This window comes from Chinchilla lanigera, unplaced genomic scaffold, assembly GCF_000276665.1.
Source record: "Chinchilla lanigera isolate Chin_1 unplaced genomic scaffold, ChiLan1.0 scaffold00012, whole genome shotgun sequence".
NCBI lineage: Eukaryota > Metazoa > Chordata > Mammalia > Rodentia > Chinchillidae > Chinchilla > Chinchilla lanigera.
In genome coordinates this window covers 407,755-419,439 of record NW_004955413.1, presented here as the reverse complement: position 1 = coordinate 419,439, position 11,685 = coordinate 407,755, and the positions used below count along the sequence as shown (strand labels likewise).

The 11,685-nt window shown below is 49.7% G+C and overlaps 2 protein-coding genes and 1 long non-coding RNA gene across 6 annotated transcripts in view; 2 read left to right on the top strand and 1 right to left on the bottom strand.

The window, feature by feature from the left end:
- The window catches only part of Rprd2 (regulation of nuclear pre-mRNA domain containing 2), a gene marked incomplete in the record, with an annotated part of 98,920 nt that overhangs the window by 1,187 nt on the left and 86,048 nt on the right, over positions 1–11,685 (top strand). For all 3 annotated transcript variants that reach the window (XM_005378681.2, XM_005378680.2, XM_005378679.2), the window contains 1 exon segment: positions 1–297. In XM_005378681.2, the coding sequence (XP_005378738.1) occupies positions 93–297 (205 nt within the window).
- Positions 6,914–10,870, bottom strand: LOC102012844 (polycystic kidney disease protein 1-like 2). Of its 2 annotated transcripts, XM_005378678.2 has the most exons (5): positions 10,610–10,691; positions 9,339–9,485; positions 8,949–9,148; positions 8,352–8,554; positions 6,914–7,394 (listed from the first exon to the last, which is right to left on the bottom strand). In XM_005378678.2, the coding sequence occupies exons 3-5, from the start codon at positions 9,010–9,012 to the stop codon at positions 7,080–7,082; spliced, it is 582 nt and encodes a 193-aa protein (XP_005378735.1). In that variant the 5' UTR covers positions 9,013–9,148; positions 9,339–9,485; positions 10,610–10,691; the 3' UTR covers positions 6,914–7,079. The 2 variants fall into 2 exon arrangements, with proteins under 2 accessions (XP_005378735.1, XP_013366926.1); XM_013511472.1 differs by lacking the exon at positions 8,352–8,554 and having other exon boundaries at positions 7,315–7,394; positions 10,610–10,870.
- On the top strand, positions 7,342–10,991 carry LOC106147945. Its single transcript, XR_001232985.1, has 2 exons — positions 7,342–7,422; positions 10,202–10,991. It is a non-coding gene; the product is annotated as an uncharacterized LOC106147945 (long non-coding RNA).

The following is an 11,685-nucleotide window of genomic DNA, read 5'->3' as shown; positions in this document are numbered from 1 at the left end:
CGACCCACCGCCCCGCGCTCGCGGGATTGTTCTGCCCGCGCCGCCGCCGCCGCCGCCGCCGCGGAGCAGCAGCGCTTGTGCAAACCGGGAAGATGGCGGCCGGCGGCGGCGGAGGCAGCAGCAAGGCCTCCTCCTCGTCGGCCTCCTCGGCGGGGGCCCTGGAGTCCTCGCTGGATCGAAAGTTCCAGTCGGTAACCAACACGATGGAATCCATTCAAGGCCTGTCGTCGTGGTGCATAGAGAACAAGAAACACCACAGCACCATCGTGTACCACTGGATGAAGTGGCTGCGGAGATGTGAGTGTGGGGCTCCGCGGCGGGGCGAGGGGGACGCGGCCTACGCGCGGGCCCGGGCGCGGGCCCGGGGCTTGGGCTGACCGTGGCCGTTGGGCCAGGCCCGGGTTTCCGTGTTCCGTTTCAGAGCCCTGAGGCGCGTTACCGGCTTCGCGGAACCTGCGCGGAGCGGCCGCGGCCGTTGGTTTCGCCTAGGCCTTGGCTGGGACTCCCGCCGTTGCCGACGGGGACGAGCTGCGGGCTGAGCGGTTGCTCGGGGCGCTCGCCTCGCTGGGACGCTTGCCCCGCCGTGCGGCTCTCGCCGCGCCGACGCTCGTCGTGTGGCCCCCGGAGAGCGGGTCCGCGCGAGCGTGCCCGAAGCTTGGAGGCGCCGTGAGGGCGGGTTTGCCGCGAGCAGCGCCCCGAGGCAGCGCGAGCGCCGCGGAGACCCAGCTCGCCTTCGCCTGTGTGCGCTGCGGGAAAGCGCAGACCCGCCGGCGCTGAGCGGAAGCACCCTCGGTGCCTGGAGTGTTGTCCCGGGAGCGTCGTTCGTAGCTTAACGCACAAAGCATCCCTGGCTACTTTTTAATCGACAGAAGTGCGTCTTTACAGAATTAAGTTGGTTTTCGTAGCTACCCGAAACGGGAAATACGCTTTTTAGGCTATATAATAATACTTCTTCCTCTGTTGCTTTTCTGAATCTTACCCCCCTCCCCCTGTTGCTTTACTACAGAAATATACTAAAACATGGATGTTGTAAAAGATTTGAAATCTATTTATTATTTATTTATTTTGCGGGATTTTTTGAGTCAGGGTCTCTTGATGTAGGCCATGCTAGCTTTGAACTCACTATGTAGTGTAGGTTGGCCTTAAACTCAGAGTGATCCTCCTGCCTGGCCCCCGAGGGCTGGGATCGCAGTCGTGCCACCGCCATGCCCAGCTAAGATTTAAAATCTTACAGGAGGAAATGTGGAGGTCACTTCACAGTTCTTGGTGAAACAGACAAGAGTTAACCCTAGCTCCATATACCGTATACCTATTTGAATTCTCTGGTTTGCTTCTGTCTGCCATGTCTTCAGTGAAACTGGTCATCCAGTTATTCTTATTCCAGTTCTGCCATTGCCTCTGTAGTGTTTTGACTTGTGTGTTTACCTTTTAGGAAGCAGATTGATGAAGCTTGCAAGATGGTAGGTTCAAAGCTTCAAACCATTCATTTAAGCTTAGTATTAAAAAGATGTTTTGTTGTTCTTTGAATAGTAATGCTAAGAAGGTAGCGGAGAAAACATAAGATAGGCAATTTGTTTACCAGTGGCAGATCAAAAAAGTTTCTGGCCATAAGAGAAAATTAGAACTTGTAATGTAAATATGCTAACAATCACCCCATCAAGATTCATTATCTGCTAACCGTCCACTCATTTCATTATATTTTACTTGTTTGTTTGTTTATTTATTTATTTTTGTCTTTTTGACACAAGGTCGTGCTGTGCGCTTCAGGCTGGCCTTGAGCTCACTTTGTAGCCCAGGCAGGCCTTGAACTCACAGTGATCCTCCTGCCTCAGCCTCCCGAGTACTGGGACTACACGCATGTGCCACCCGGCTATATTTTATAATATAATTTACTAGATTTAAAAAAAAAAACCATTGGCTTATAAGTGAGGAAATTAAGGTTCAGAAATGCCAAAGTTTCAGCTCAGCTTGGTGGCACACACCTGTAATCCCAGCACTCTCCGAGGCTGAGGCAGAAGGATCACAAGTTCAACCCAAACCTGGGCAATACAGCAACTGAGACCCAGTATGAAAATTGAAAGGGCTGAGGGGAGGGGGCACTAAGGATGTAGTTTAGTGTGAAGGTGCTGGGTTCACTCTCCAGTACCACCAAAAGAAAAGAAAAAAATAGAAATGTCAAGTTGCTAGAGTTGGAGAACAGCCTGGACCTGAACTGTATAGGAAGACCCTGTCTCAAAAAAAAAAGTTGCTAAAGGTTACTCAATAAAATGGTATACTTAGGATTTGGCTTTCCTATTAACTTTGTATAATAATGGTTAACCTACCGTACACCCCTGGTAGCAAGCAGTGCTAATGAGAGCATGAGAACATATTCTGCACCCTCTCTTAAAAGATTCTTACTAAATTATGCAAACATTTTACATTTCCTACTTTTGGTATATATGTGCTGCTGAAGTGAGTACCATTTCTATCTTTCAGTTTTGGTGTCTCCCCCACTCCAACCCCAGTTGGTCAATTGAACCCAGGTTCTTGTACGTGCTAGCAAGCGCTCTACACCTGAGCTGCATGTTATCCCACCTCTTTTTAAATTCACTTTATTTAGAGACAAGGTCTTGTTAAATTACCTGAGCTTGCCAGGCATGGTGGCACACACCTGTAATCCCAGCACTTGGGAGGCTGAGGCAGGAGGATCTTTCCGAGTTTGAGACTGGTCTGGGCTACAAAGTGAGCTCAGGGCCAACCTGAACTGCATAGTGAGACCCTGTCTCAAAGAGACGGAAAAAAAAAAAATCAATGAATTACCTGGGCTTGCCTCAGACTGGCTATGTAACCTTGGCTGTCCTTGAACTCATGGTCCTCCTGCCTCAGCCTCTTGAGTGCTGTGATTCCAGGTGTGTGCCACCATGCCTGGCTTGGGCTCTCTGTCTTTAACTCTGGTTACATCATTTGCAAGAATGGGTTACTCCCCATCCTTGCCTTGTGGGATCATAAATGATAATTAGCATTTTTTTTTGTAGTCAGCAATAATGAGATACATGAGAGCTAGACTTTTCTGCCTTTGCCATTGTTGTTACGTTGCCTGAACTTATTTCCTTGGTTGATATTAAAAGTGAAAATTGTTCTAGGAAGGCCGTGCTGAATTTGAAGTATGTTCTATATAGTCTGTATAGTTAAATGATTTTAAAATCTGGTACTGTTTTCTACCATGGTGAAATGGAATTTAACTTTCTAAGATGGTTAAGAATAATTTGTAGTTGGCCAGGCATGGTGTGGTACATGCCTGTAATCCCAGCACTTAGGATGCTGAAGGAGGAGGATCACTGTTCAAGGCCAGCCTGGGCTACAAAGTGAGTTCAAGGGCAGCCTGAACTGCATAGTGAAACCCTGTCTCAAAAAGAAAAAGAAATTGTAATTATTTTATGCTTTTATTTAATGAATATAATCTGTCTTGGTGGTTTTTTTTTTTTTTTTTTTTTGAGACAGGGTCTCGCTATGGAGTTCAGACTGGCCTTGAGGTCACTTTGTAGCTCAGGCTGGTCTCGAACTCGCAACAGTCCTCCTGCCTTAGCCTCCCGAGTGCTGGGATTGCAGGTGTGCTCCACCACGCCCGGCTCTATCTTGTATCAGAACAGGATGTAGTCCTTTTTTGTTTGTTTGTTTGTTTTTTTGTTTTTCCGTTTTTGTTTGTTTTTCTTCTGGTACCGGGAATCGAACTCACAACCTTGCATTTGCCAGGCAGGCACTGTGCTGCTGAGCTAAATCCCCAGCTCCCTATATCTTGTAAATAAAGCCTTTTGAGAGAAATACTCAGCTGAGTGAAGGGTAGAATGGAAAGCATATCTATTGAGTCTCATTTTCATTTAATTTTATAATTCTTTACAGTTAGACCTATTTGTTTGTTTTGGTTTTTTGAGACAGCATCTCACTGTGTAGTTCAGGCTGGCCAGGAACTTATAATGTAGCCCAGGCTGGCCTCAAACTCATAGCAGTGCCCCTGCCTCAGCCTCCCAAGTGCTGAGATTACAGGCATGCACCACCATGTCTGGCCATGCTTCCCTGCTTTAAAGTTTTCCAGTGGTATCTGATGCAACAGGGTTAAGTTCTAAACTTCTACTGTGGTATAAAGAGCCAATGCTGTCTGCTTTGTTTGCTTCTTGGGCTGCTTCAGATTGTGCCTTCTCAGCATTTGGATCTAACCTTGGATATTGCGTCCACAGGAAGTCTTCCCTATTCACCAGCAGTTGCTGTCACATTGTTCTGTTTTCTGTACATGAAACTATCTTATTTGTTATGTGTTTATTTTCCTCCATAAGCTGGCAGGACTTTCTTGTTTGCTGCTGTAACCCAAAGCACCTAGAACAATGCCTAGCGTGCAGTAAGCAATCAGTAAATATTTGCCAAGATAATGTTATGAAAAAACCATGTGAGGTTAATAATTAATCAAAAACTTGGAGAAGGGAATTGGTTTTGTTTGTCAGATGGAAATATAATTTAGTAGAAGGTATTACAAGAATGGTTATCTTCATATACAGGATGTGGCCCTTACGTTTTGATGTAAAACTTGACCAGATTTTCTTTCTTTTCTTTTTTTTTTTTTTTTGGTACCGGGAATAGAACTCAGGATCTTATGCTTGCCAGGCAGGCATTTGTACCGCTGAGCTATATCCCTGGCCCAAGATTTTTATTTTTATACTTCAGTTTTCTCTCCCATTTTAATGTAAAGTGAGAATTGGCATGGAAAAGTAAAAAAAATACAGACTTTAGAACTAAACATAAGATCTTAAACTCTTATTTAATCACTGGGAACCTTAATTTTTCATCTGTAAGTAGAGATAATGATCACTTAGAGGATCTAGAGCAGTCTAGATATAAGAAGATAGTACATACATTTTAACATAGGAACTAGCACATAGAAAATATTCAAATTATTGCTTACGGCAATGGTGCAGATGATAGTATTAAGATCATGAGTATTCAGAATAATTACAGCAAAACTTCGTTTTGGGTATAGGTGGAAATTACAGTCCTAATCAGTGTAAGATCAATTGAGCCTGCTGGCCATGGTGGCACACTCTTGTAATCCTAGCACTTTGGAGGCTGAAGCAGGAGGATTGCCTAGAGTTTGAGGTCAGCCTGGGCTACATTATGATTTCAAGGCCAGCCTGAACTATGTAACTAGATACTGTCTCAGAAACCCAAGACAAACAAACAAACAGAAGATCAATTAAACTAGCTTCCTTGTACTGAAGTAGCAGTATTCTGAAGAACTAGTAGGACACAATGGAAAATGCTCTGTCCAAAATACCTTATTTAGTTTTACTTTTTTTGTGTGTGAACTCAGGACCTTTGCCCTAGCTACATCCCCAGTCCCTCACCCCTTAAATTATTTTGACTTAGTGTCTCGATAAGTCACCAAGTTGCATAGGCTGGGCTTAAATATACAGTGCTCCTGCCTCAGCCTCCCAGAGTGCTGGAATTACAAGTATATATGACATGCCTAGGTATTTAGTCTTATTTCTAATTATTGAATGGTTCATCTGTTTGAAAAAGCAGTGTGAGAATTTAAGTGACTTCGCAGGAAAAGTAGGAGGATAATTGCTTATTAATTGTAAAGCACAAAATATTAAGATTTCCCTTCGACTATTTCTAATACAAATTTTACATAAAGTAATAAAATTTACCCTGTTCTATTCATCATCGCACATTGGTTAATTATCAACTTAATGATCAGTCATTTTTCAGCTGTCCCCTTTATCCTTCTCATTACTTTGAAGCAAATCACAAAAGAAACAGACACAGATTAGGAAAAAAAATGTCTTCATACAGGATTTGTATGTTAGAGAGATTTACAAAGTGTAGTTCATTTTTGATCTATGGAAATAGTTTCTTGTTTGGATCTCAGGATCCTTAAGCGGACAATGGAACTGTTAATAATTTCATAGCTAACTTTTGTTGAGTGCTTAGTACGTGGCAGGCACTGTCCTAAGCATTTTATAAGTATTCATTCCGCCGTCAGGTATTATCATAATGCGCATTTTACAGGTGACAAAAGAGGCACTGAGGGGCTAAGTAACTTGGTGGTGTTACAGAGCTAAGAATCAGTGAACCTAGGCACTGGTGTGCACTCTTAGCCATTATACTATGCAGCCTTTCATAGTCATACAGTATTTTCTATAATGCAGAAAACCTTTGACAGTTTGGTAATTTGTTCAAGATTAGGCCATATAGTGTAACTAGGATGTAGAAATTTATTTATTTTAATTTTAAAAAGTTTAAATTGACACATAGAAATTACACATATTTATTGGCTACCATGTGATGTTTTGCTACATGTATACATTGTATAATTTTCAAATCAGGGTAAGCATATCTGTCTCAAATACTTATCATTTTTTGTGGTGAATGTTGATATTTTAAACCTTTGTGTTTTGGTATTTCCCACTTGGCAGAACTGTTATCTAGTGCAGATTTTTTTTTTTTTTTTTTTTTTTTTTTGAGGAAGGGTCTTGCTGTGCAGTTCAGGCTGGCCTTAAACTCACGATGATTGTCCTGCCTCAGCCGCCACCAGTGCTGGGATGACAGGCTTGCATGTGCACCACCACACCCGTGTTTAATTAGGAGACTTGAAAGGGAACAGAGAAAAGGTTTTCGGCCTGTGATTCACGTCTTTCCTCTGCCTCATCATCCTGCATCTTGGGTCCTGCCCCACACATCCGGAAACAGATCCTGCTTAACGCTGCAGCCCCTGACACTTCACAGGAAGAAAATCGAGGCTCAGAGAACCGAGGCAGCCTGTCCAAGGTCACAGAGGAGCCCGTCACAGAGACGAGGGGAGGCAAGAGGACGCCCACCTCGGGGACTCAGGATGGCGCAGACTTTAAACACCGCGTCCCACGGTTCACTGTGCGGCCAGGTGCAGGTGAGTGTGAGGAGAGGCACGGGGACAGAAGGCACTGACAGAGGCCCACGCCCCAGGGGAGTAAAGGCTGAGGCAGAGAAAGGGGAAAGCGGAGTCTAGAGTAGCTCGTGTGCAGCGTGGCATCATGGGACGGCGGGTGGCGTGGTGCAGACTGGGAGGCTCAGCCGGAGCCCGACCCACCAGGCCACAGACACGGCCCCGAGTCGCCACCTGGCCCCGGAAGCTGCTTCCGTTGGCACAGGGGTGGCCAGTGTGTACCTGTCACTGGCGCAGACCCGGGGGCCACGGCAAAGGCGTCCTCTCTCCCCTTGGCTTCCTCCCGGCGTCCCTGCCCGGCTGGGTTCTGAGGGCAGAGGATGTCTTCCGCCAAGGCCAGCAGTGTGTTGATGTCCACCGAGCTCAGAGAGTCCCAGCCCGAGGCCGGCGAGGGCAGCTTCAGGGCTCTGCACAGACAGCTGATGAGTCGCCGCGTGTCCTGCAGGGAGACCAGACAGAGACGGGAGGTGAGCTGCAGGCAGGGGGTGCGGCCCGGGGTCACAAGCGTCTGCCTCAGTTCTGTCCACGGAGATGTGGCCTTGACCTCCCTGAGTGCCCGTGCCGTCCCTGCTGAGATCTCCCGGTGCAGGTGTGCTCCGCAGGGCGGGCGCACGGTGAACGCACGGGGAAAGCTGGGGGTACCTGGGAGGGTGGTGCGTGCACACCTGTGACCTCGGCTACTTGGGCGGATCGCAAATTCAAAGCCAGCCAAGGCCATTCAGGAAGACCCTTCAAAACAAAGGAAGGAGGAAAGAGGGAGGTATGAAGGGAGGGAAAGATAGAAGGAAAGAAGGGAAGAAAGAGAAACAGGAAAGAAGGAAGAAAGAAAAGAGAAAGAAAGAAAGAAAGAAAATGGAAGAAAGAAAGGAAGAAAGAAAGAAAAAGAAAGAAAGAAAGAAAAAGAAAGAAAGAAAAAGAAAGAAAGAAAGAGAAAGAAAGAAAGAAAGAAAGAAAGAAAGAAAGAAAGAAAGAAAGAAAGAAAGAAAAAGGAAGAAAGAAAAGAAGAAGAAGAAAGGGCTGGGGGTGTAGCCCAGTGGTGTAGCACTTGCCTAGCATGTGTGAGGTTAGGGTTTGATCCCCAGCCTGCAAGAGAAAGGAGAGCAAGGGTATGATGGGTACACACCTATGACCCCGGGATTCTGGAGGGCTGAGACAGGAGGATCAAAAATTTAGGCCCAGCCTAGGCAATTTAGCCATGTAGCAAGACCCCTCCTCAAAATAAAAAATACTAAGATCTGGTGATATAGCTCAGTGAGAAGGCTCTGGGTTCAATCCCCAGGACTGGGGAAAAAGCAGTTGAGAGAGAGACAGAGACAGAGGGACGGGGGTGGGGCAGGGGAGGGTGGAGAGAAAGAAGAAAAGCACCACTCCCGCTGGGCTGAAGTTAGGGACCTGCCTTGGTCACCGCTTCAGGCGTCACAAGGCCATCGTCCAGGGGCTGTGGTGACGGGGCTAGGGTGGGGGTCCCAGCCTCCTGCTCCTTCGCGCCCCGAGGCCGGGCGTGGCGGAAGATCTGGACGATCAGGAAATTGATGGGGAACATGAGCAGGGAGCTCTCCAGCCCGATCACCACTTCCTGCCACGTGAACTCGATGTCCCCTGGGGAGGAGCAGGAGGGTCAAGGAGAGGCGGTTACCACAGCCCTGTCCGCAGCACCCTGCCAGCAGGCGGCCGCACACAAAGGACCAGCAGATGCAGCCGCGGGAGGTCCCCGCTAAGCCCTGGCTACAGCGCCTGCTTGAGGTGTCTTCCTTTACCAGGGACCTGGACACACCAGGTAGTCTGTGCTAACAGTGTGACAAGGTGGCCCAGGCCACGAGGCATCCGCGTGACCTCCGGAGGGGCTGGAGGTCAAGGACAGCCACGCAGAGGCTCGGCTATGGTGACCTCGGGCAGCCCCCAAGAGAACTGGGGCTGCAGTGGCGTCCCTGGGCAGGCAACACTGATGTCCCCGGCCACAGCCCTGTCCAGGACGACAGACAGCAGGACTTACCCAAGTCCATCTTCTGCTCAGCCGGGTCCTTGGGGACCCCCCAGAACATGATGCTGGTCAGCATGGTGCAGAGAAGCAGGGAGAAGCAGCAGGACACCCTCTGCACCCGCGTGAAGCGGCTCCGGGCAGAGCTGCTGAAGATGGAGTACCAGAGGTGGCCTTCCTGGAAGCCTGTGGACGTCTTCAGGAAGAACAGGTGGCTGTGGGGGGCAGGGAAGAGGGACAGGAATTCAGGAGACAGGAGGAGGCTGGGCGTGGTGGTGCACGCCTGTAATCCCAGCACTCAGGAGGCTGAGGTAGGAGGATCGCCGTGAGTTCAAGGCCAGCCTGGACTCCATAGTGAGACGGTCTCAAAAAAAAAAGCGAAATAAAGATTCGCTTAAGAAGTACCTGAACTGCTTCCTGTCCTGCTCCGTGGCCACCGGAAACACCTTGTCCAGGACACAGTCTCCCACATCGATGGACAGCCATGAGTTGCAGAGGAAATACCACTTCTGGCCAGTCGCCAGGTCGTGGACCAGCACCCGGCTCACGTACCTGGAGAAAGGACCCAGCGTGCTGAGGCCCAGGTGCGGGGGTGAGCCTTCCTTGGACACCTTTACAAACCTGAACCTCTAGAAAGGGGGACCTGCAGACACTGCGTGTCCCTTCCTTGTCCCTTGCCTTGGTCAGAGCTGGAGCTCCATGGGGGGGGGGGGCTCAGGCAGCGCCCCTGGGAGCTGTGAGCCCCTATCTGCCTGGGGCCCCCAGCTGGGGCAGCGGGGCCCTGAGCGGGCAAAGCCAGCACGGGAAGAGCTTGTGTGCGGGCAGGCACACAGAGGACTGGTGATGTTGCAGACCACCTAGACTGCAAGGCCACCCTCTCTGTGGGGCTCAGGGACTCTGGGTGTCCCATAACCTGAGTCAGGTCTCCAAGGCCTGGGGAGGGTGTGAAGTCGCCGTGCTTGGCATATGAGATCGGACCCAGCGGTGGCTCACCTGTTTTAGGTTTTGGTGTTTTGAGCAGGGTCTTACTATGTAATTCAGGCTGGCCTCAGACTTGCAGTGATCTTCCTGCCTCAGCCTCCTGAGTGCTGGACGTACAGCACACCCGGCAGGACCTGGGCATCTAGATCCAATGGGAGGCGGCTCCAGAACTTGGGGATTAGGGAGGGGCTGGACTGACACCAGCGTGCATCGCACACAGCTCTCTGTCTCCCTCTGCCCATCCCCCGGCCTCCCACCCCGCTGTTCTCCCTGCACCCGCTTCACAGGCTCTCTGCTCTCTCACATCCATCTCAGCCTGTGCTTCCCAGGAGCCAACCAATAGCTGAGGCCCTCGGAGTACGGATGTTTAGCCCCTCAGTGCATGACAGACAGCGGTATGAACGCCGTCGGCTGCTGATTGCTGCTCGGACTGGCTCCTCCTGCCCAGGCCACTAGCGTCAGCCTCAGGGAGGACTTTGCTCTGGATTAGCTGTGTGACCTTGGGCAAGTCTCAGGTCCATGCTGCTGAGGGTGGACACCAAGCCTGCGCCCTTCACCTCCTCCCAGCTACTGACGGGCGGTGTGGAGCAGGCCCAGGGCCTCTTGGACCTTGGTTTCCTCATCTGTGAAATGGGGATCCGTCATGCCCGGAGCAGGGGCCTCGCCCCAGCCTGAGTATCCCCCTGCCCACTCACCAGGACGGCCGGTCCCCCGAGTTGTCGTGCCACAGCCGGAGACTCCGCAGCTCCCCCAGGGGGAACAGGGTGGACAGCAGGAAGACGTCCACTCCTCCGCGCTCCAACCCAGGGGACGCGGGGTCTGCCAGGCGGTGTGGCTCGCTCTCTCCGTCCAGGCCATATAGGGTGATGGTCACCTGAAACCCAGGGACCAGGGTGGACACCTCCCCGTGGGAACGGAGCCCACTGGCCTTGCTTCATGGGAGGTGGCCAGAGGCCAGTGAGGACGCCCCCATCTGCTCAGGGACCATTTCTGTTGTGTGCAGAGTTGAGTGACACTTTCTATATTCACGGCTTTGAGATCAGTCACACATAAAAAGCCTGCTGACTTTTCAAACTCCTCACTGTTTGTTTATTGACTGATTGATTGATTGGGTTTTTTTTTTTTTTATTTTTAAAGGCAGGGTCTAATTGTGTAGTTCAGAGGGGCCTTCAATTTACTATGTAGCCCAGGCTAGCCTCCAACTTGTGGCAATCCTCCTGCCTCAGCCTCCTTCATGCTGGGATCATCTATTTATTTGTAAGGACTGTAGAGCAGGAACTGTTTTCCTCCTAACAGCTCTATTTTCAGCGGCTCTCAGAGTGCCTGGCACTGAGCCATGCAGCAGGAACGCCTGCTACTTTGAACTACATATTCCCAGGGCCCAGCTTCACTCTACCAACTAGGAATATTGAGAACTAGCCCAGGACTCTGTTTCTCTCCAGGCAGTGCTGATGGAGACGCCTGATTTCCTGAGCATCACAGCAGACACTGCCCGTGTCCACTGCACCCGCAGCCTCAGCGTGCAGGGCTCCCTGTCCGCGTCCAGCTGCCTCTTTGCCCGAGGCTTGCTTTGGCCATTGGAGCAACAGCCAGAAGGGGCCGAGAAGGAATGCTGGCGGGCGCTGAGGGTGGACACCACAGTTCCTCCTCGCTCTGCTTCCTTTTTTTTTTTTTTTTTTTTACAGAATTTGGAAAATAATGTTAACTTTATTCCGGATTTGGGTCTTCACTAAATCATATGGAGAAACCCCTTGTTCCTTTTTTTTTTTTT